Raw genomic sequence first — 25,478 nt, forward strand, 5'->3', positions numbered from 1 at the left:
GAGCAAGGACTTGCTGATAATAAGAGAGTGCAACTTTAAGGATTAAAGCTTGTAGTTTTTTGACATTAATATGTGCTTGCCTGCCTATGTTAATGTCTAGGTATTTTATATTATCTGTTTGTGAGATGGAAACGTTATTTAACTAATTTTTTTTCAACTATTCATATAACACTTAAGGTATTAACTATTGAAACAACAGCTACATACACATATATTAACTTAATAATTGTAATTGATTGTTTTTATAAAATTTTATCACTACGAAGAAATATTTTCTACAAACAAAAAGTAAATTTAATAGTGGTCATTACGAATTGTTATTGTAACGAGTTCTAGAAATTATGATTCTTGTCCATCTATGTCCTACTTAATTGAATTTATATTAATTAAGAATAAAATTCTATCACTTATTGCAGATAGTTTATTATATACATTTGTTGTATATATTTAACATACAATAAATATGGAATACAAACATTTTAAACATTTGTTGTTATTGAATCTCTCAACACAAATAAGTATGTATGTATATTACAAAGCGCGAAATAAAAATACCTAACTCAATCAAACACAAAGATTTCGTTAAGAAATCGAAATAAGACGAAAGCTTTGGTTTTGCTTAAAAATTTTTGAAGGAAACCTATTTTTAATTTCTTTTTTGGGCTACTGCAACTACTTGATGTTGTAAGCACTTAATTTTAATTGAATATTGAAATAATAATTACCAAATAAATCAATCTTTGCATTGAAATTAAATCAAAAACCAGATTTATAGTACCAATTAATTTTTTTATATTTTGCACCGAATTAGTTTTGAAACGTTAAAACTAAACATGCACTTCTCTTAGATTTTATTTAATGCTTTTATTGTTCTTATATTTTTATATACATTAAAAGTTGCTAGAAGCTGAACTATGTGGTATTTGTTACACTGAAAAAATAAATTTTTTCACTCTACCGAGCATTATTTATTGGTAAATTTGTATTGTGTGCTTCGTAGTCCATTACTTCTTTATATATAAGTTCTTTCCATTGTTCTACTGAGTGTTCTCTTTCGTCTACGCTATGATCGTATGGCTCAGGTGCAGGCTAAAAAAAAAATTTATTATTTAAATATTAAATAATTTAACATGTTTTTGGTTTAATAAATTTTAACTAAAATACTATTTGTTCCTCTTATTAAAATGTTATTAAAATGTGTAGTAAGTAAAATAAATCAAATTTTACTCATTTCACTTTTTAAAAGTAATATTTTAATTATTGACTTTTTGTGAATAACTAAAAAACTATTTGTTTTTAATTTTTTGTATATTGTATATAGTTATTTTATATTTAACAAATAAAATACAAATTTTATATGCAAAAAGAAAGAAACAATAATTGTCTTACTAAATATCTGAAAAATTGTTTAAAATATAAAAATAAAAACAAAATACATTAACATTATTTGAAGATATAATTCTAGACCTACCGCATTAACTTCTTCAGCATCATACCAAACGTTAATATAGCTATGAAGAAGTGCTTCTTCTACTGAGATACGTTGCTCTGGATCTATAACAAGCATACGGCTTAAAAGATCTCTTGCTTCAGAAGCTTTTCGTCTGCTTTGTTCATTATTATCGCTAGGAAATAAAACATCCGGAAATAGCCTATCAAACGAATAACCAGAATATCGTGGTCTGTTCTCAACATAATTACGTACTGTTGGCTGCAGGCGTTGCATAAACGATGTGGATGGTGTACCCAATTGTTCTATAAAAAAAAAATTTATACTTTATATCACAAGAGCCGAATTTACAAAAAAAAAACTGATTTACCTATAATCTTATTCCACTGATCAATATGATCGGTGCCAGGAAATAGAACGCCACCACGTATCATTTCACCCATAATACATCCTACTGACCAAATATCAACATTTTCGGTATACCCCATTCCTAAAATAACTTCAGGAGCACGATAGTATCGCGTTACTACATATGGCGTCATCATAAAAGTTGTTCCAGCAGTACGTGCCAGACCAAAGTCTAGTATTTTGAGAGTACAATCTGCTTTAACGACAATATTCGATGGCTTCAAATCCTAGTAAAAATAAAACAGAGTATTATATTTTAAAAATTGAATAAAATAAGTGCTGTTTGCTTTAACTTCTATTTCAAACTCAATACATCCACTCAGGTAGCGTTTAGGGGAAAAACAACAAATATTGATGATAATGATATTATGATATCATTTAAATTTTTTTATAATACTTACCGATATCAATCACGACTTAACCTTTAATATATTAAAGGTGTGTTAATTATAAAAAAAATTATAATAAAAATTATAAAAAATATTTGGAGACTCTATGCTCCACTAAGTAAATAAGTAATTACAAAAAAAAAAAATAAAACATCCGTCAAAAAAACTTATTAAAAGAATAAAAATATGCCAGAGGTAGGCTTGGACTATGAATGTCCAAAGAAAGCATATAATTTGTTCACAATTTTTAAAAACTTTTTATAAAAGAGTTTTCTCTTTAGATAATGGTAGTATCCAAATAATATATTGAAATAAAAATTTGATCGAAATGTTAATCACAAGTGCTAAAAAAAAGTGGATAACCCTATATAAAGACTTCGTCTGACTCAGACTTTGTCTTCCACATGCTATGTCCGAGATATAATTACTCTTTTTTAGGTATGTTTGTAACCAATTTTGAAGTCTAACTAAGTCTGTGTAAAATCTAAATTTTTTAATTTTGAGTTAGACATGAATGTAAGTTTGAGACCAACTTTTCTGACTATTCCTGAGTTTTCATCTCTTTTTATAAAATTTATATTGTATATTAATAAACTATTTTAACAAGTAACAAATGTATTACTTGTAATTGTAATTGTAATTGTAATTGTAATTATAACATACTATAATAAACTTATTCTTTAACTTTAAAATTATAATAGGTAATAAGTATTTAATTTCTCAATAAATATACAATAAAATTAAAAAAAGGGCACTATATTAATTTATACATAACTTGTTATTTCATTTTATTTTTTAAAGTAGAAAATTTCTAAGCATACGAAAACTTCCGGTATTGACAAAAATACTGAATAATGAAGGGCACGGGTATACTGAGAACAAATCTGATTGTGTAGATAAAAATCTTAACAAGATCGAAGACAAAGTCTGACCGTATGTCATCAGTTTCGTGCACAAAAAATCCAAAATTTTTTGTCTAAAAATTATGATCGTTTGGACATCTACATATATGATGCAGTTATTCCAGTTACACAGAATAACTGAATTACATAAAATTCATTGGAAATTTTATGTGATATATTTACTTAAGTCTTTTTTATAACTTTAATGTTTAGTTATATAAAGTAGTACAATTATAAAGTATTAGTTATTAATAACATGACTGCATTACAAGTTAAAAATTAAGGGCAACTTTAAATTCTTTTTTATCTAGTTATGCTCAAATATGAAAATATAGTGTGATTACATTTACAAATATACAAATTCAATGGTTAAATTAAATGAGAGATGTGAGATGATATGAAATATATTTCAATCATCTAGTTTAAAAACTGAATTAGTCACTTCTTTTTTGTGATCTATACCATGTATACGTACATATATATTCATATATATAGGTATATTAAATATTTATGAGTTATGAAGACTAATCTAATTCAATTCGGTTAGTTAATATTGATTAATTTGATATAATATGTACGCCCAATAACAAAATTATTCAATGTCTATACAAAAGGTTCTTTCAGCAGCTCGCAAGTGTGGCAAAAAACAGCAAGTTGCTGACCTGTAGTCGCTAAGCAAGATAATGGCATCACTGTTGCAATGTGTCAAATATTAGGTCTGTTCCATGAGCTACTCATAGTAACTTCGAGTAACCCTGTGTATACACAAGTGCGTTCCACTAGCATATTTCCGAGTAAAAGAGAGCCTCTGAGAGAGTGTAAAATCTCTGTTGAAATTTGAAAATACTAAACAAACTTTTGTTGTACATTTTATTTGAAGTAAAATTTATGTGATGTGTGAATCAGCTGTTTGGATTTGAATTTAAATTTTTGTATTGTTTATTTGCGCGGCACAGGTGTTCTAAACAGATTTTACACAAAGCTGCGGCTCGTTTATGTTACTTTCTCACTTCGTTTTCTCGAACGATTTTTTGACAAATACTTCGAGTAACTAATTGTCAAAAGTGAGAAAATCGGCCGAGAAAACGAAGTGAGAAAGTCACATAAACGAGTCGCTGTTCCATGAAAATCTGTGTAAAGAGCATAATTTGGTACTTTATTTATATTACGCACTTAATTGGTACTTTGCTTGTGTTTTACTTGACTTTTACTACGAATAGCTCGTGGAACAGACCTATTATATTTTGGCAAATAGCAAATCTTGCATATTTCCACAATTATCAAATTTGTGAAACTTTTTAATTTTGTTTGCATTTTTATTTATAAATTTTTGAGATTTGATTCGAATATTCGTTGAAATTTCCAATGAACGTCCACAAAAATTCGCTTATTGCGTTAGTAACATTTCTTTTCTTTAGTGGCTAAAATGTTTGCAACTATAGACTAGCAACTTGCTGTTTTTTGTGAAACTTACGAGCTTCTGAAAGCACCTAGAAATAAACAGTATTAGATCTTTTATATTAACTAAATTATAAAACATAGATTGTGCACAAATATTAACGATGGTTCATATAAATTACTAGGAGATAATATTTGAATATAATACAGGTACATATATTGCAATACAAACCGGTTGCTAGAATTATATTCTTTTAATAAAACTTTAATAGCCGTTTTTGTAAATGCAACGTAAAAATATAGTTTTTATTTCTAGACAATACCCACCCTGTGAATTATTCCAGCAGAATGTAAATGTTTAATTCCACAAAGCATTTGATAAAGCAAGTATGACATTCTGTCATGATCTAAATCCATTTGGATTACTTGACATAAATTTGCGTCCATTAATTCCATCACAAGATAAACATCTTGAAACTCTTCCAAATTACGCTGAGGTGTAAATGCATTAAGTAATCCAATTATCTAAAAACATATTCATTTAGTATATATAATTCAGTTTAAATTTTTAATTATTTACATTTTTATGATTTACTAATTTCATAAGCTTAAACTCTCTGTAAGCTCTTTTTGCATGTGTTACATTTTGGAATGGTCGCGATAACTTCTTAATTGCTACATTTTGTTCTGTGACGGTATCGTAAGCGGCACTAAAATAATTGAAAAGAATTTTAAAAAATTATATTACAAGAGTTACACAGAAGTCATGGCAAATAAGTTTAACTAATCCACTTCTTAGATATATATGATATTAGTTCGATGAACAATCGCGTTTACAGTGCCTAGTATTGTTTCAACATTCTGCTTAATCCTAACATTAATGGAATCCTATTTAAGGTAAAAATTTGTTGAGAACTGATGTTGTTCATTTATTCTGCATTGACAACAATTCGGTTTCAAGTGACCATACACACATACATACATTTCGGCTTTTCTTAAATTTTTTTATTAACGACTACTGCAATTTAATTTGTTTTATATTCAATAATTGTTTTAGTTAATGATTCGCTGACAACGATATTAAGTGCTTACGTCAACTTATGTCATATCGTGTTCAAAATTTAAACAGTTACCATTGAAAAAATCTTGATTTGTCTTGATATCTTGAATCCTGAATTTCTCTAGAATAAAATTACACACAATTTACATATATATTAATATTACTTATATTATATTAGGGATACTCATCTTAACAGATAAATGCCTTATAACCCTTAAAAACATATAAATTTATCTGCATGATAAATGAAGTGTCAAATTTTGTACGAAAAATAATTGCACACACTTAATAAATTTACATATAAACTTTACGGAATAAAATTATATCATATAAATTTATTTGTTGTCACTACAGAGTCACATTCCAACTCAAGCAAATCATTTACAAAAATATCTTTGCAAATAGTTTTTAGTTTTGACTTTAGCTCAATTTAGCTATTTTATTTTATAATTTATTAATAGCGACACAGTTGATCAACGAAGTTTGCACAAATATTTAAAACTGCAATGATATTGGCTAAAATATAATGCTGTTGAACATTGCATTTTGTACTGTCCTAATTATTGCTAATATAAATAGTGCTATTATACAGCAGATTGACAAATTTACACAAATATTTTACTAAGTGCGTTCATATAAGCATGTACGTAGTAAACGCATAAAATTATACTTTTGATAAATTTATATGCTTGGATAAGTATCCCTATTATAATAATATATATTTACACATATACATAAATATACAATATATTCAAAAATGAGAATATATCATTGCAAGACTTGACTTTTACTAATCTCTTCACATGCCAAAAGTCTATAACTACATAGTTAACGGATCGTATTTCGATTGTAGGTTTAGCTGTTTCGAACAGTCACTCTACATTTATTTTAACACGAAAATGTAACAATACTTAAAACTTGATTTAATAATTAATAGCTTAAGACTGCCTTATCGTAAAGCAAACCCAACTTTTTTAAAAGGTAAAATGCATGTAGTGAAAGAACTGTAAGACTTGCTCTTGAGAACTGTAAGATTCTTGAGCCGTGACCGTTTTACTTTACATTTTTACAAGTTTTTAAGTTAGTTTTAAGCTTCTTTTGTATATAAAATCAAGAATATTAAAAAATTTCGAAAAAATTGTTTTTTAAAAAACGTCCAAAATACATGAAAAATAGTTTCCTACTTTGAAGGGCATTGCGGCTACGCGTTAAAATTAGTTTGTTTTCAAAATATTTTCCACATTTTTTTTTTTTATATTGATGCACTAGAAAATGATATAGCCAATAGGATCAGAGAAAAATTTTTCCCTATACAACTAAGAGTTACTGTAATGTAATTCATCGTATAAAGGCAGTTGCTGCACAATTATATATCAAATCAAATAAAAAAATATCTGGTTAAAAAATAATAATATATTAAGAAAAAGCATCACTTGTATAACGTACTGGATTCGCTATTTTTCTGGATATCATCTTAATATAAAATAAATTGTTCACTCTATGTTTACACAGATTAGTAAGATTTTTTTAAAAATCGAAAAGTAAGAAAACAGACGTAGCTAACAGCTTTCAAGCTAGATGACAAAGACACAATATATGTGAACGCATATCACTTAACTCTAAATACACTAAAAATGTGTCAAGTTATGGGTATTTAGGATATTTTTAAAAAAGTTCTGATCAGCATCTTTTGTTTTCTATCAAAATTAATAAAATGCTTAAGCAAAGTGTAAATAAATACTAATAATTTTCACTAATTCACGTATAATAAATTTACACATAAGGAATATATGTATGTATGTGTAGTTTATCATTTAATGGTGAAAAAGTAAAAGTATTTTTTTTTCTATATAAGCTATAAAGTCGTTATATTATATCCAGAGAAGATTTAAACTGTTACCATGTTTTATAGTGTATTTTCTCCATTGGAACGTATTTAAAATGAAAGCAATATTATATAAACGAATATGTGCGACAGAAGGCAACTTAAAATATTATTTTACTTACCACACTATTCCTTGAGCACCTGAACCAATAGGCTTCAAATTTTGATACCGATTCAAAATAGTAAATTTTGTATCTCCCACCTCGACGGTGTATAGAGGATAACGGGAACTCATTGTAGTTATATTATCGTTATAATTATATAAAATATATCATGTTGCCCTGAAATTAAAAATATTATAGATATTATTCTTTAGAAAATAAATTGAAATCATATATACATACAACACTTAAATAATAATATAAAGTATTTAATCAAAACAAATATATTTACTTATTTTTAAAATAAGAAGACTTGATTTTATATAAAAAGATAAATTATCACATGTTATTGTTATAACGATGTGTGTCTTGACGTCGTGACGATAGATCCAGTCCGTCTCACAGGAGACAGGACGCTTGTGAGCTGAAAAGTAGGCTCATTAAAAATGTTTAAAACTCACTGACTATAACGCATTTGTGGGTCAATACACCCCAAGGTCGAACCGGAGAGCCAATTTGTCGTTTTAATAAAATGGGTAATGTAAATGAGCAATAGCTTCATTTTTTTCCTAACAAATATAGGATTGTGTAGAAATGAATACACGACATTAAAATTGACCTATCCTATGGAGCGAAAGTGCAAAAGTCATTATATACTTATATCTCGAAAACCGCTAAGTAAATTTATTATTTTTTAAAAATAAATGTTTGAGAAATCCCTAAAAGAGGTGAATTTAATGAAAAAATAGATAATTGCATTATGTTTGCATTTTGTTTACTGTGTTCCAAGTAAACAGAACTTTTGTGAGGTAACAAAAAAAAAAATAAACAATTAAGAAAAGTTTACGTACTTTTACATACGTACCAGTTTTGCAAAAAACTGCAAAGAAATAAATTCAAAAGTTTCATAATTCAACAAAAGTATAATTACTAACTAAAAAGTCTACTAATAGGTCTATCACAAAGTCACATAAAACAAAATTAACGAGAAGAGCTATTTTCTTCAATGTTAAAGTTTTAAATCAACTTGCTTAACATTAATATTAAAGACGAAACTGCATCTGCATACTAATCGACTGCTAAAACATTCTCACTAAATTTGGATAAAATAATCGAAGAAGGAGATCACACTCGTGATTAAGGCCTGATTAGAGACGAAATTGGTCTATTTTGGAAAAAAAAAGCGCAACAGAACTTCGCACCAGAAAATCGCACCAACTGCTTGCGGTTTAAAGACAGCTAAAGATCATGTAAATTTGACTGTAATGTGTCGGGAAAACGAATGTTAAAACCATTGCTTATTAATCGTCTTTAAAGACTACGATCAATTAAAATCGTGAACTTCAGTAAATTCACTTCATTGGATTGCAATCAAAAATGCCAGTGTATGCACTGGAATTCTGTATTTATTGAATTGTTTGGAAAGTGTTTCAATTTGGATATTTTAAACTTAATTAAAAACATTCTTAATCTAAAGTTGTTTTGATCTTAAATAGTCATCATTATTTTAACCCATCAAAACTTGCAATTTTGTTACTTGCCTCCTAATATCCTTATTTTTAGCACTAGACTAAGTATTACGTAAAGTTGATCTTTCAACGCATTTTGCACAAACTGAATAATGAAAAGCTAACAGTCGTTAATGCGTGAAAAAAAAATTTTAAATTATGGATTTTATTAATCATATTAAATTAGCTACGATTGAATAAAAATGATCAACTTTTATTGCATTTCCAGCATGCATTTATTATGGTGTTCATCATTCAGAATCTTTTAAGTGGCTTTAGCCGTAATTTTTTTTGTTTCAGAGTAGGAAAAAAACAACACTAACTCTGGTTGAAGGAAATTGACAGCACTTTTAAAATATGTTGAATGCTTTTGTTTGACATATGTTATTTGTTGTGTTGTATACAGTATGACATGATACGAAAGACTTGAATTTTGCATTATATTTTCAATGAACATTCACAATAGACTTTAGCCTTAAATTATATTGTAAGTAAAATCTAACTCTAAGAAGTTTAAGAGCATTATTGTTGCTTCATATGTTTTCTTTCGTAAGTTGCGAGTATTTTTATGCAAGTCTGAAAGAAAAACATGAATTTGTTGTATGTAATAGATTAAATAAAGACGAAATAATAGAGATTGCTCTTACGACAAACTATTCTAAAGAGAGTTCTGATAACGATGAAAAAAAATAATGCTAGAGAAAACAAACAGACTAAAATAAATTTAAATGATTATTTAAATTATTTTTAACAATTGTTTAGTTTTGATAACAATCATCAAGATTTAAATTAATATAATATATTTTTTTAACACAAATTTTTTGGGAAAATGTTTCTCGTGTAAATAATAATTTTGTGTATTCATAAATTCAAAATAAATTAATTCTAATGAAAACAAACAGAATAAAAAAATAAATTTAAATGAATATAAATTATTTTTAACCACTTTTTAGATTTAGTACCAGTCAAGAATTCAATTAATACAATACATTCTTTTACATATATTTTTTTTAACACAAATCTTTTATGAAAGTATATGTCATGTAAAAGCAGAATTAGGTGTATTTTTGAGAATTTTGAGAGCATTCCCATTATGGAACAAATGCGGCATTCAAAGTCCCAATCATATAGGCCACAACCAACAAATGCGATAAACCATAAAAAGACAGCTACAATGTACCAAACTTTAACTTTGTAATCATAACTTTCACTCAGATGACTAGCAATATACAATCACTTGCGAAAAATTATAAATACAAAAAACATAGATATATTCTCGTAGTCTACATTGGGCCATCACATCGTGAGTAATCTTTTCTCTTTACCGCTATGGACGTTGGTTCTTACGTTACTAATGATTTTTTGATTAACATAGAATTAACATAGAATATTTAAAGTCGAAAAAATTGATAAAAAACTGTTTAGAATGTTAGAACTTTATAAAACCACTAAGTTAAAAAAAACAATATATTGTATACTTACTTAGGGACTTTTAAACGTTTTAAAAGGAGGTATATTGTATGTAACAGATCTGCATATAACAACTATTTTGAGAATATTATGCAAAGTTAGATCTAGGAAGAGAAAGACTTAATAATAACTTTAATAACGTAACAGTTATATTGAAACGTAACACAATTGAAATCGAAAATAAATACATTATACACATACACCTCAGCAAAAAGAACAGAATACATTAATCACAACCCATCGTGTTTGCACGATATCATTAAAGCAATAAAAAATTTACATTAAAACAGCAAATTACACAATAGTTTCTAAAAGTAGAAAACTTTACTATCTGACTGATTATAAGGTATCTAAATTATAATACCAGCAATATTATCGCGGTATTACTCTTCATTCAATCCAGTGTTTTCTAACATATTTTTAATCAGTTTACGAAATGGTTTCAAAGCCAACAGATATTGCACTAATCACATTAACACCTCAGTCATTGCCGTCGAGCAGATTTGAGGATGATAGACTACATTATATCTAGTTTTCATCGATGATACCATTGCCTACAACAAATTGATTAATAAAATTTAGAGAACCCGTAGAAATATAAATATGTTTATTGAAAATTGATTATTCAAACACTGGCAAAGAAGCACACAATTGAACTTCACCAAACACCTTGAAATTTTTGAATACACTGTCGATGTATGCCGCTTTACGTCAATGGAATACTAAACCATGAAGAATAAAATCGACGACATAAATGCAGAGTACAATAAGGCTTCAAAGAAAAATTATGAAAATAAATGCGTTAAATTCAAGCAATTTTAATGGACATAAAAATTAGATCAATACATCAGTTTCTCTATCTAAAATAATTTATTATAATACAAACATTATATAATATCTAGCTAAATATCAAATAATAATAATAATAGTAATATTTTAATTAAGTCTGTGCGTTGCTGTAAATGTATAAAATCCAAATAGTTACCGTTACTTATTGGATAATAAGTGAAAATTATAATCCTCATATTGTTTAGTGAATTGAATGTTTCAAACCTTAACTGATGTCAGTTATTAATTATTAAGTGAAAATTATAATTCTCATTTCATTTAGTGAGTTAAAGTTATATAAACTTCAAACCATTATAGTAGTTTGTGAGTTGGAAAATGTTAATATAAAGTTGTACGTTCTCAGTCAGTTAAAAGATACTAGAATTTATTCTACAATTTATTTGTCTGTATACTGTAATATGCCTTTTAATACCTTGTAATAGATTCACAAGCTATATATATTGGTTTAGCGCATAAGACGATAGCATCATTTAAAATAATGTGGTATTGTTGTTTTAAAGTATAGCAAGCTTTCGCCTAAACTTAAGTACTCTTCACAGATAGTTATTGAGAATTCACTAATAAAAATTGCAGAGATTTAATGTGAAATTGCATGATAGCTATATCCAATCTAAAGTGCTCCAAATATAAATAACATAATGTTCAGTTTATATAGTAATTATTGATATGGTCTTTGATTTTGATCACTTCGAGAGAGTGACAAGGTTTGGTCAAAAAACTTAACCACGTATTCAGTAAAGTTGTAAAACAATACACGTTGGAATGTGCATCTTCTCTCCTTCAATTTCTCTTATTTAAAGTCGTAAAATTTAACTATTTAATCTTATTGTCATGAAAAAAACAAAAAAAAATATAAGCAAAACATTTAATTCATTACATATATCATCACATATATATATTACTTTGTTGAAATACTTCAAATTAGATTTCATTACTGTGTAATACAATAATAAGAATCAGCTGATGTTTCACTTTATACCGACAAACTGTCAGACTTGATATCTTGAAGTGAAGGAGTTAGCTTTGCGTTTATGTAAGAAAAGAATGTAAATGTACTTTTTTGCCAAAACTTGCTAATACAGTGATCCAGAAGGTGTTAGTTACGACAATCACACTTCAAATTGCTTCTTCATTCAAAATATTCGCCAAATTAGAACCTTAGCGACTATTATCTGCTCACGTGTATGAATTTTTACGCCAACAATAAAGTTGTATTAAGTTTTGGAATTATTGTGTTTCTGTTAAGGAAGATAATATTGATAAATACAATAAATTAATAAAGGGGGAAAAAAAACTGTCCCTTTTTTATTTTTAATTAGACTATTGGTTTCACATTTAAACTAATAATTCAATTAAATTTACTATTGTAATTCTTCATGCTCCAATATCATTGACAATACAATATTACGGAGAGAAACATACTATAATCGAATCACTTTAATTTGGAACGTTGATTCTGTATTACCTGTTCTTCATATTACATCAATAGATCTGATGTAATGTAAGGTAACAGGCAGCATTAAAAAGGCGGTATTGTTATAAAACATTTGCCAGTTGAAAAAAAAAATCTGAACATAATAATTCACATTATTTATATATTTGAATATATTACATTATGTTTTTATATTTAATAAGTAAATGAAGGTGATTTTTTTAAATCTTATTACTATAAGAATCACGTCTTTTTTCGTATCTCTTTTTTACAAATAAAATTTTGTGTTTCTTCTTCCAGTATCAATATTATCTTATTTTATAAATGTTGTTATTGAAAGGGAGTGGTCCGGTACTAAACACTTTTGAGACAATACTTTATATATTGCATAATAGACAATAAGTTATTACATACAGTTTTAAAATACTTAAATAAATAAATAAACATATTTAATTGAGTTAATTGTTAGCTCCCTTTATACATATAACTGTTTCAAAATTTAATATACTAATTTTAATAACATTATTATTTAAAAATCATTATTTTCAAATTAAATATATACAGAAATACTTCGCTCCTTTGAACTTTATCAATATTAAAAAGTCAGACAAGTTGAATTTATATTCCAAAAAGGTTAAATTAGAAATGTCTAAAATTTACAGAGAGTAAAATTTTGTTACCCGACCAGCAGCATTATTTAAGGGGTTGTAAACCAAAAAAAATATATTTCGAAGTATTTAAAATTTTTTAATCTTAAATATTTGCAATTATTAATATCAGTAAAATTAATGGTTTAAACCTAGTATGTAAAGTTTATATAAATAGTAGTGTTCCTTTTTGGATATATAAAAAATGATTAAGATGAATATGTTCCTAACCACTAAATCCAAATATAAATGCATATACATACATGCATTAGATATTTACATACATATTTGTAAACTATGTCTATATATAATATATATATATATTTATATACATTTATATGTCTGTAAATGTAAGATTATATAGAAGTACATATAATTAAAATATATTTACTTTTTATGAAATTAAGTCTAAATTTTTATTGTTTTTTTAAATATATTTTTTATGTCATCCTTTCTTGGAGGTTATATGAGGACGTTTTATTAGATATAAGGACACACACATTATTTTTATTAATATATTAGATTTAAAACTTTATATCTTAAATAATCGGTAATGTAATAACAGCAAATTTTGTCTTTATGCTTCACCAGAATTAGTTTTACTATTGCAAAAAATAAATTTTAAAAACTTTTTTAATGTCGATAGCTCATACAAAATGATTTATATTCCACCGTATACTGAGACTACGTATTGAAAAATGAACTTAACAGGGTTGTGATGTCGACGCTCTTCGCGCATATGAAACTAAAATTTTGTAAGTTGGATGAATTTTTCTATTTGACAGAGATTCTCATAAGTATATGTACATAGAAGTATATATATGCATTTTTAACATTTTCATATATTTTGAAGCGGCTTTTCATTTTATTTTCAAATAATTTTTAATATATCACAAACTTTGCCATATTAAGAACACACAAACAACCTATTTTACTAAATTATGTACTTTTAACACCTGGACAAATCGATACCGATGACAGCTATTCCTTGAAAAGAACGAGTTATATCTAATAAATCAAAAGATTGTAACCATTTATTTGAAATGAAATAATACTTTTCTTTTAGTTAAAATATTTTGCAACCCCTGTTTATATACACAATTTATATATATTACCTTTGCAAGGTATATATATTTTAAGTGACGGCTAAACGATTACTTTATTTTACTAAAACAATGCTTTGATGCAAAACCATTTCCTTTTGCAGATACTATAAATTCTGCAAAGTTTATAATTTTTTAAATAACACTAAATTACAATTTTTTTCACTATAAACACATTGTAAATGAGTAAGACTATTGGTCTCTACACAATGATGCAAAACAGTTTTATGTCAACTTGGAGTTGCCAAGCAAAATAAAATGAGTTTATCCTAATAGACGACAAACCTGATTGAAGTACAATTGTACAAATTTGGAATTGAAACATATAGAATATTCATATTTAAAATTTTTAATTTTTTATGAATTTTTTTTGTTTAAAAAGTAAACGCAATATAAAATGTTTGCTACATGTGTTTTTAAATTTTTAAAAATTTGTGAATGACATATACATATAATTGTCTGGGAAGATTTGATGAAGTTTTCTTTTTCCAAATTAAACCAAGTTTAAATTGAAAGGATTGGTTGGTAATAGATACGATCTCAGATATGATCAGATACGATCTGTTTGATGCGTTACTTTTAGAAACAATAGGAACTAATTAGCTATTGGTTAATGCGTTACTTTGGAAGTGTCTTATTATTTCCTAATATATACAATCTGTGCAAATTTGCAGTTTATTTCGACAATTCCACGTACCATTCAGATACTTTATTTCATTTTAACACTCTGAGAGAGTCTTTTATTGGAACAGAAAAAAGATTATATTTGTACCTTTGAGAGAGTAATATAATCACAATATTATTTAGGTTAATTATCAAAATTATTTTCGCACATGAGTTCAGAACTTTATGTTAAGAAGGATGCAAACCGTAATAATATTTACTGTATATTATGTTCTATGACCATATTAATTTAAAAACTATCATATCCATTATTAGAAATCGAAACAATAGTGCAAAAACCGCGCGATAGACAGAATCTTGTGTAGCGCTTAGGTTGTCGAATTTCCCGATTTGTTTAAAACAAATATTCCCATCATGTATTATTTTATTTATCACTGAAATATGGTTTTCAAATTTCTTCTTTTTGCTTCACGACTCTGGATATGGATCAGAGAGCAGCAACAATTCATAATTTTATTACTCAGAGTACACCCATAAAAAACCAAATTTAAATGCGTATAAATGTTTTTCTCACACACTATTTATATGCATTTACAGTTTCATAAAAATGCGTATACATTTCTAAGTAGAGTAGCGTAAATGGCAAATGATTCATGAATCATAGCATATACTCAGGTGAGTTTGAATATACTCATCGAAAATGAGCAATGCAATGCTCCAATTAAAATGCCAAATAAGTATATCTGCAGATGAGTATCGTAACTCTTAGGAAAGATCTTCAAGGTAAATTTTCCCAAATCCACTTAAGGATCCATTTTGCAAAAAGGATTCAGTCCTAATCAAACACTAATTCGAAACCGAGGCTGTCTCATGTTTTCAAACAGCTAAAACTCAAGGGAACTGCACATATCTGACTGAGTCGGATTATGCTTCAGCATTCGTCCCGCCAGACGATTTTAGACCAAACTCTGATAAACACATATTTTGTTCTTCAACAAACGAACAGTAAGAAGACTCTAAGAAATAAGGCCAAATCCTGATGTATATAAAGGAAAATGTGCTTTCAAATTCACAGCTTTTACAATAATGTACAAAGCCATTACCAGCAATAAATAAAGTTTTGTATTCGTAAAATAAAAAATTTGGGGTGTGTATACAGTTGTTATATAGTGTAGAAATTTGGAAAACTTAACAATACATTACTTTATATCTAGACTAACTTCAAAAATGTGAAGTGCGTAAGTCGCAGGGGCACTTGGATCGCGTCCCACTATGTTTTACTTTACCGACTATCAATTGACAATTACATTAAACAAACGGCTACCCTTAGTGTACTAAGACTTATTTGGCATTCGATTTGGCTAAAATATTACAATATTCTATCAATTTGTCCAAGTATCGGTTGTAATGAATTAGATTTAATTAGATTAGATGACCTCATCTATACTTTAATAGTAACTTTGCTGCCCGAAGTACTGCAAAAGAAATTTGAGAAATAGGATTTATTATATCGTAAGAAACCATAACGATTTGTTATGACGAGTTGAAGATGGAAAAAAATACGAGAGCTGGAATACACTCCATCGATTTACAATTGCTTTACAATTCTTATCACCTTTGCAATTTTACTTCAATAATTCAGGCAGACGTTTTCGTCATTCAAAGAGCCTATTCTCTCACTATAAACATAGACATTTCGATAAATAGACAATTTTCAAAGGCACTCCATTCTGATATTACCCAATTACATAATTGGCTAATATTGAAAATAGATATGCATTGCATGTAGTTTAAACTAAAGTACAACTTACCACATATTTTAAAAAAGATAGTTGGTAAAAATACTAAATAATTTCGTAACCTAAATAACTCGCTCATGGAACACCATATATCTAGTTTAAGCCAAGTCGATTTGTAAATACATAGACGAAAAATGATCTTGTCTAAAATATGGATCCAGAATCCATAATGAAATATGTTTTATAAAATATGTTCTATCTATAACTTGAATAAAATCAAAACCTTGCAGCACTTTATGGGATTTTATGTTGTACTCCACAAAATAGGATTCAGATATCTTAGAGCAAGATTTTGAAATTAAATAGATATTACTGATCAAAAACAGAAATAATTGTTGACTAGCATATTTTAATAAACTTTGTTAAAAAATCGTTATAGTACGGAAATTTGTTATTCTTTTAGTTTAATTCTTAGTTTACTGAATTTTAATTTTAATCTCTAAATTTTTATTTTTTTTTGCTCTCTTTTAATTTTTTACATTTTTAATCAAATTGTATTTTTTCACTTTATATAAGTGTAATATATATTTAAATTAATAATGAGAAAAAAAATAAACTATCTAATTATATATTCTTTGGGTTTCAATCACATTGTCTACATGTGAAATAAAATAAGTTATTAATGACAATTTTATCTTCAGAAACATACCATTGTAGGTTGTTTGAGTATTGCCGATATAGCATTTTTATAGGTATATTTACAGTAATGATTAAAGCCAACAACGGTTTTAAACATTCGTGAGATATGGTCTTATATATAAAGAATTATGTGAAATGCAGATTCTGTTGTTTCAGGATTATTATTCATCACTAATTACATACAATAATTTATCGACCAAAAATCTTTATAACTTATATTTTTCTCCAATTTGAAATCTTACACTTATTAAAAGAAACTTATTAAAAAAATCTTGTACTTATCAATATAATTTAAAACTCTTTAATTAATATAAAACGATTAATTAAACGCACAAAATTCAACTAAATAGTGGCACATGCCAAATTGTGTAACGAAAACAACAACAACAACGCCATATATTTTTCATTTTCTAGCATGGAGCACCTTCTTGTAAGCAGTGCATGAGGTCTCATGAGCCTTAGTTCGTACTCTTGCTTACGAACGTGAAGCAATTTATAACTTTATGGTGGCTCTTGCTCATGACCGTGAGCTCTGCAATTGGGCTCGCTCGTAAACATGACCAATCGTATGAAAAGAGTTTCTTGTCTACTCATGAGCTGTGAGCACAATGAGCATAAAAGATCCGCTCATGGGTACGCAAATACGAACTCTGTTTTCAACCCTTATAATTTTTTATTACTTATTGAAAAATGATCATTTTTAGGATACGTAGGATTGAGTACTTACTTAGGATACGTATATTGTTATTATTTGTGTGTAAAACTTTTACAATTTTTTATTAATAGAAAGAAAAATGTGTAAAGAATCAGAGCCTTTTTCACTTCTTTATATGATATCAAAAAAATATATATCTAAGTTTTTCAATAAAATTTACCTACTAATAGCAAAATGTTAAAGGTTTACAAAAAACAAAAATTTCTTATTAGCAGTCTATGTTTTATACGCACTCTATGTTATATTTCGAGTCTCAGAAATTACTGACAAATTATGCAAAATATGACCATCAACAAACCTTATATATTTTTACAAAAATCCAGTAAGTGACAATATAACGACATTTATTATATTATAAATATTTAATTTGCTTGTATTTCAAATTTAAAGCAAACTGCGAATAATAAATTGTATTTATTAATGAAATTTCTACTAATAAATTTAAGGTAAGAGGAACAACCATATTTCCAGAACTTAATACAAATCATTATAAAGTTGACGATAGTATAAAATTGACTAATTCCGTATTGATTAATAAACTTCAACTTTCTAACCGTTTAAATTAGTTAAACAAAATAAGTCTGAGGAATATAATCTATCTCCAATCAATAAACTATATATCTATAAATTTATTAATTAATCTATAAATTTATAATATGTTCTTGTTAAAACAATTCCTATACGATCAATAGAAAAATCAACCATAAATAATTTTAAATCAACTTGACACAATTTAATCTACATAAAATTCCTTCAATTTTAGAAAATCTATGTAATAAATGTATAATTAAATCTGGATCAAGAAAATAAAATAAGAGAAAATTAAAAAAGTAATATATAAAATAATAATTTATAATAATTGTATGGGAGCTGAAACCCGCACACGTATTACTTAATATATATTAAGTACAATTTAGCAATAGTAATAAATTAACTAATAGTTAAGATTGTACTTCTCATATCCATTAAAGGATGTTATTAAAAAAAAAATTTACACAATTATTCAAAAAATAAAAATTTAAATTTCCTTATTTTTCATATAGATAAAAAATTCTTAATAACATCTGCAAAAACGCAAACAAAATACAAAATAATAAATAAATCCCAACTTGAAAACGTTCAGATTGGTGTCCTCATTCTAAAATGAATAAACTTGGAATATATCTATCTCCAAAATATTAAAAAAATAGAAAAAATATTAATTTTGGAAAATGTTAAAATCAAAAAAATTAATATAAAAATTACCTTAACTGTAAATAGATTGTTATAATTTTTAGATATATTAATTTTTTATTTAACTATAAATATAAATATTACTATTTATTATTATAAATATTTATTACTATAAATATTATTATTACTATAAATATTATATACCTAAAATCTTATTAAAATTAATCCATAAGAAATTATATCATATTCTAAAAAACAAGAATATAAAAAAAATAGAATAAATAAAAAAAATATGTTGTAAACTATTTAAAATATATTATTAAAAAGACAAAAAAAGGGAATAAAAATTTAACAAAAAAAATACATTTTAAATTTGTAAAATTCTAAACAATTGAAAATAATCATAAACAGGATTATCAAAATAATCTCTAGCCACACGGGTCGATACGCAGATCTTAGCTTTTGAGGAATACATAAATTAATCAGTGTGAAGGGTGGGACTCTGCAGAAACCCCCCAGCTATCAAAAAGTAAAAGTGCCCAGATGTACTAATTCGGAAAAGACTGAATGCGTATGAGAACAGTCTTATACGTTTTTATGATTGCTTTTTACTTGCTAAGTATTGAAATTATGACTATTTGCAGTTCTTTGGAAATAATAATAATAATTCTGCAAAATCTATAGTATTTTCATAATTTTATACGAACAAAAAAAAGTTTCATACGTGCTGTGAGAATCGAATTTATGTAACGAACATAAATTTTTGTTAAACTTTTATGGAATATGTATCAGAAGTAATACTGGAATAAGAAGATTTTAGTTTTTTGCATCGGTTCTAAATTGAAAACTGAATTCCTTTTCGGGTTATTACTCTATAACTTACATACTTAATGCATTTACTTTTGATTTGTTAGACCCATGTTAAGAAGAGTGTCACGGGCACGTCAAAATCAAAATTGTTGTTGCTTTCAATGCAAATTAAGACACTGAGAGTGAGAGAAAAAACATATGTCGGTTTAAATTTGGTCATGAGAGCCGAGGCTATCTGTGCTTCGTCACTCAGTCAAGTCCGTGTTGTATGTATGTATATATGTATATATTTCCTTTAAAATTTAGGCACAGCCAAAAGTAATAATAAAAATATGTTACGAAATTGACAAACTCATGTGACACTCACTATAACAAGCATTTTCGTCATAGCCCGAAAGAGTCAATTTTGATGTGCCCGTGACACTTTTTATAACATGGATCTTAAGTGCAAAATATTCGAAAACTTAAAAATGTGATTTATATTTTATTTATTCTTTATACATGCTTATGTATAGTTATTTTTTTATATTTTAATGAACTCATTAAATTCAGTAAAAATATATTTTACATTTGAATTTTTACAATATTATATACGTTGGACGGACAGACGGTTTTAATACCTTTTCGATTATTTCCTATATATTGTATTTATTTTTAAAAGTACGATATCTTAACTACATTAATTGTAATATGTATATTTATGTCAATAAATATCTTATAAGTAAACGTTGTAAATATAAGATAAGAATAATAAGTTCTACTACCATTATAAGGTGTATAAAATAATAAAATACAAATAATTAAGATCAATAAAAAATTGCTAAAAAATTATAAAGTGGAATTAATTGCTTGTTAAACACACTTTTTACAAACTTAATACATTAAGTATAAATATTTTTACTTATTATTAAATATTGTTCATATAGTTTTGTATTTATATCTTGAAAAAAAACCTCTTACGTTTTGACTCAAAAATTTAAAATTTTCTTCTTTGTTCTCTCTTATATTAAAGAAGAATTATTGCAGAAATTTTAATTTTATCATACAAATTGCTTTAATTGCCTATCAATTTTCATTAAATTAAATTTAAATCATTAAATAATCAATAAATTTACAATAAATTCCGAAACAAATTTTTTGAAAGATTAAACTCAGTTTGGATATCTGGAATATACTTATCCCTCTTAACGCAATTTTTGAAACTTCTGTCACTACACAAGTATAACGTCTTCAATAAATGCATAGGTTAATAATTATATGGTGTTTCCATTGGCAAATCATATTATTTTAAGAATGGCTTTAATGAGAAAGGAAAGTGAAGTCGATTCTGTGGTCAATAAGATATCGATATATCCAAAAGACATCGTATTAGAGAAGCACTGGAACGAAAGGTTACCAACATAGAGTAATGATGTTGGTGACCTATCAAAGGTGAAGTTAGTCTGATGGCGCTCATTTTTCCCTTAAGTTATTCAAAAATTCACTCTGGCTGTATTCATTGGTTTCGTCAATGCAGAAATATTTGTTATATAATGTCTATATTATCTTTATTTGGCCGCTCCGAAGTGGGGCCAACAAAATACAGGTCTTGATAATAAAGTCTCTTATTTGTACGCAAAGCGAAGACGATACTTTCTTATTTTAACAGACTAACGGTTTCTACTTATCTAATAAGCAGCAGAAAAATATGTCCCCAAAGCATTGAAAGTTTCGACGGATGTTCTAGCCATCTGTCAAAAGGTGCCTGTGAACAGCAATTTAAATAAAATAAAAAAATTTTACAAATTTGAAAATTTTAAAAAAGAAATATTTTAAAAAGATGCAAAAATTGTGTGAAATAAATATTTAAAAAAAATACAGAAAATTTTTATGAGAACACGAAGAAAGTATGATTAAATAGCACATTTCAATTTTAACTTGTTAGTTTATTGTAAAAGGATACGACGAAATTTCCTATATTGTTGTCATTATTTTTAATATACTATTCGTTTTAATTTCAAATTTTTAATTAATATTTAAATTTATGTAAAATTTAGTTTACCTTAAATATTGCGCACATACGTAAGACTTGTTAATTGTGAAAATATAATATTTGACAGCTTGCAATAGTGATGGTAATATGTCAGCAAGAGACTTTAGTAAGAGACTTGTTGTTTTTTTGGTATTGCAACTGATTGAAATGGTGTCTTGTTTTGTTTGTTTACTTTTGCTGTTTGGCAATTGATTAAGATTGCACACATCACAGAGATATTCCGCTGCGTGTTACCAAAAGTATTTCCCCTTTTTTAACATTTAACAAAATTATGATGTCAAAGATTCACGTTAGCAAGCAAATGCTTTGGAATATTTTGAAGTATATAAGAAAATGTATTCCCCAGCAGAAGTAATGGTAACATTTTTTTATATATATATGGAAGATTAGTAAAGATTGTAAGATTAGTTTACAATTATAGGTTCACTTTTCTGCTTCTTACTTCAGCAAATGTTTTCAATTACTTATAATGTTATGCGACCTTTTGCCACCTTTTGACAGATGGCTAGAACATCCGTCGAAACTTTCAATGCGGGACTACAACAGAACGCTTTTCGCTTTGGGGACATATTTTTCTGCTGCTTATTAGATAAGTAGAAACCGTTAGTCTGTTAAAATAAGAAAGTATCAGATAGTAGGAGATTTGCATTCCAATTAACTTTCATTTTCTAAGTATTTTATCTTTTACTCTATTTATAAAGTTTATACTGGTAAAATTACGGGATCATCCCTATTATTTTAATGGATATAACTAATAAATACACAAAAGTAACAAAATTTAACCACAAACTACAAACATAGTTTTATTAAGTTGTCACAATAAAATTTCTTTTTTTTTTAATTTTGCACTCTTTATATTTTCTAACCACATTAAGAGAGTAAAAAAATATAAGAGCGTTTAAATAAAGTTTACATTTCAAAAATAAAGCGTAAACTGAACTTCTAAGTTTTAAGTTCTGATTTTTAATCAAGTTTAAGCTTTCAGTGAGAAAGCTTATTTTAATTTTTGTAAAGAAAATGATATTTCTATTAGTTTTAAACATTATTTAATTATTTATTAACAAATATTATCATCAATGGAAAGAATTTAGTATTCAAATAATATAACAAAGGTGATGGTAATAAAATATTTCAGTATATATGCACTCTCAAGCAATGTCAGGCTTATACATTTCGCTATTCGAATTATTAAAATCAATGTTGTTATTGAATTTATTTACCTAACTGTTTGTTTAATATGAGCTTAAAATATAATATTTTCTTGTTTTTTATGTGCATCACATGTTACAATACGTCAGCAAAATATTGTGCACAAATAGAGCAAGAATCACTTACCGTTATCCTTGGACAGGCATATAATCCCCGATACATGAGTATTGTCCACCCGGGAATTTCATATGCGACAAATTCAGCAACGGGTAATAAAAGATCATACGAAATACCTTTTTATGCAGATGAAGACGTAGTATCAACGGGAGATTTTCCAGCATGGGAAACTAATCACTTCAGTTATTATGAAAAGAAATCAGACTACTCTTCCAGCACATTTAAACGGAATATTTCTCCTGACAAAACGTCGAGTCAAACCCAAGATAGCAAATCTAGACCATGGCAATGTACATCGAAAATAAAATGGATTGATTTAGGACTTTCATTTTTTCCTAGGTATATCAGATCCGTAGAATGCATTTCAAAAAAGTGCTGGTATGGACATTATATATGCAAACCTAAATCATTTTCTATTAAAGTACTTCGTAAAAAAGATGACTCTTGCATACGAGTAAGTGAAAAATTAATGACTATGACGTCTCAGACATTTGACAATGATTTTGCTGATCTCTGGATTTGGGAAGAAATCGCCATAAATTTTTGTTGTGAATGTGTTATGATTTATTAAAAATTGTAATCATAAAAGAGTAAAAATTCTAAATGTTACTTTTTGTATTGCATTTAAATTATTTTATAATGTTTAACAAATTCCAAATAAAACTTTAAATTTAGATCAAATTAATTGTTTGTATTACGTTAAATGTAAACTAAATTTTATTCCAACAAATATTGAATACCATTTAAACTAAATTACAAAAAATACAAAAACAGATTATATTCTTAAATCTTCGTTTAAATATCAATATAGATCTATCTTTAGTTACTGTTTAAAATATTTGTTTGAAAAACCTAATTTCAATAAATTTTCAAAATTCTTTCAACTATTTGGACTATAATTATCAGACTGATTTTTGTTGGTTTGAAGTTTTTAACTTATTAAGTATTTAATATATACTGTTTCTTCACGTTAAGAAATGTTTTTAGTATGTAACAAATCTGTTTCTTATATGGACCTTATACCATATTTATATATGCATGTGCTATATTTATAGGCAAAATCGAAAGTGCTTACTACACCAAAAACGCGCACAATTATTTCGCTATGTTCAATAATTTCAAAAAACCTAAAAGTAAACATTTTCAGTTAACATTAATAATTGTATATTAACTTACTTCTCAATTATAATAAAATATTTACTACTTACGAATTTGGTCCTTAAGAGTACCAGCGTAAAGTAAAGAGGAAATGGCAGTGTTGACAGTGACCAACGTCCGCATGCGGTCTAAAGTCACTTCGTAAAGTCTTGTATTTATTAAAAGTATTTTTCTCTAGAAAAAATTTTTTTTATCTAATTAATTTAATTAACTCTCTTTTAAAATACCTATATAAATAGTATGTATACATATATAAAACTCATAGGCTCGTAGACAAAACAAAGTATGCACTCAAACTTCCATAATTCAAAGTACCATTTTGCAAAGAAAAGGTTTGACTTATGGAGACTTCAAGTTAGAGAATTTTTTTATTTTCGAAAAAAGCTAGAATCATATTTAAGAATATATATATTTATTTGAAATCAAACACAGCACAGAAGTTATAGTGAAGTGAAACATTCAGAAATTAGGGTTTGGGATTTCAATTTCTTTTCTTTTTTTCAGTAAAAAAAGATTCAAATTTATTCCAAGCCTTATAGTGATCAACATTTGGAGTATCATTCATTTGGAATTAAAAATTCAAAATTTTGAAGGAATCTT

The 25,478-nt window shown here is 26.6% G+C and overlaps 2 protein-coding genes across 4 annotated transcripts; one reads left to right on the forward strand and one right to left on the reverse strand.

Moving 5' to 3' along the window:
* Positions 1-784: 784 nt before the first annotated feature.
* LOC119687936 (stress-activated protein kinase JNK) lies at positions 785-14,818 on the reverse strand. Of its 2 annotated transcripts, none has more exons than XM_038102497.1 (7): positions 14,615-14,818; positions 7,615-7,773; positions 5,128-5,257; positions 4,875-5,072; positions 1,821-2,085; positions 1,472-1,755; positions 785-1,089 (listed from the first exon to the last, which is right to left on the reverse strand). In XM_038102497.1, exons 2-7 carry the CDS (start codon positions 7,725-7,727, stop codon positions 955-957), a joined length of 1,125 nt encoding a protein of 374 aa, XP_037958425.1. In that variant the 5' UTR covers positions 7,728-7,773; positions 14,615-14,818; the 3' UTR covers positions 785-954. The 2 variants fall into 2 exon arrangements, with proteins under 2 accessions (XP_037958425.1, XP_037958426.1); XM_038102498.1 differs by lacking the exon at positions 14,615-14,818 and adding an exon at positions 10,584-10,650.
* Positions 14,819-23,465: 8,647 nt separating this feature from the next.
* LOC119661856 (protein trunk) lies at positions 23,466-24,305 on the forward strand. 2 transcript variants are annotated; one of them, XM_038071361.1, is made up of 2 exons: positions 23,466-23,506; positions 23,693-24,305. In XM_038071361.1, the coding sequence occupies exon 2, from the start codon at positions 23,764-23,766 to the stop codon at positions 24,289-24,291; it is 528 nt and encodes a 175-aa protein (XP_037927289.1). In that variant the 5' UTR covers positions 23,466-23,506; positions 23,693-23,763; the 3' UTR covers positions 24,292-24,305. The 2 variants fall into 2 exon arrangements, with proteins under 2 accessions (XP_037927289.1, XP_037927290.1); XM_038071362.1 differs by having other exon boundaries at positions 23,474-23,512.
* The last annotated feature ends 1,173 nt before the right edge of the window (positions 24,306-25,478 follow it).

Source organism: Teleopsis dalmanni, chromosome X (genome assembly GCF_002237135.1).
Source record: "Teleopsis dalmanni isolate 2A chromosome X, ASM223713v2, whole genome shotgun sequence".
Classification (NCBI taxonomy): domain Eukaryota; kingdom Metazoa; phylum Arthropoda; class Insecta; order Diptera; family Diopsidae; genus Teleopsis; species Teleopsis dalmanni.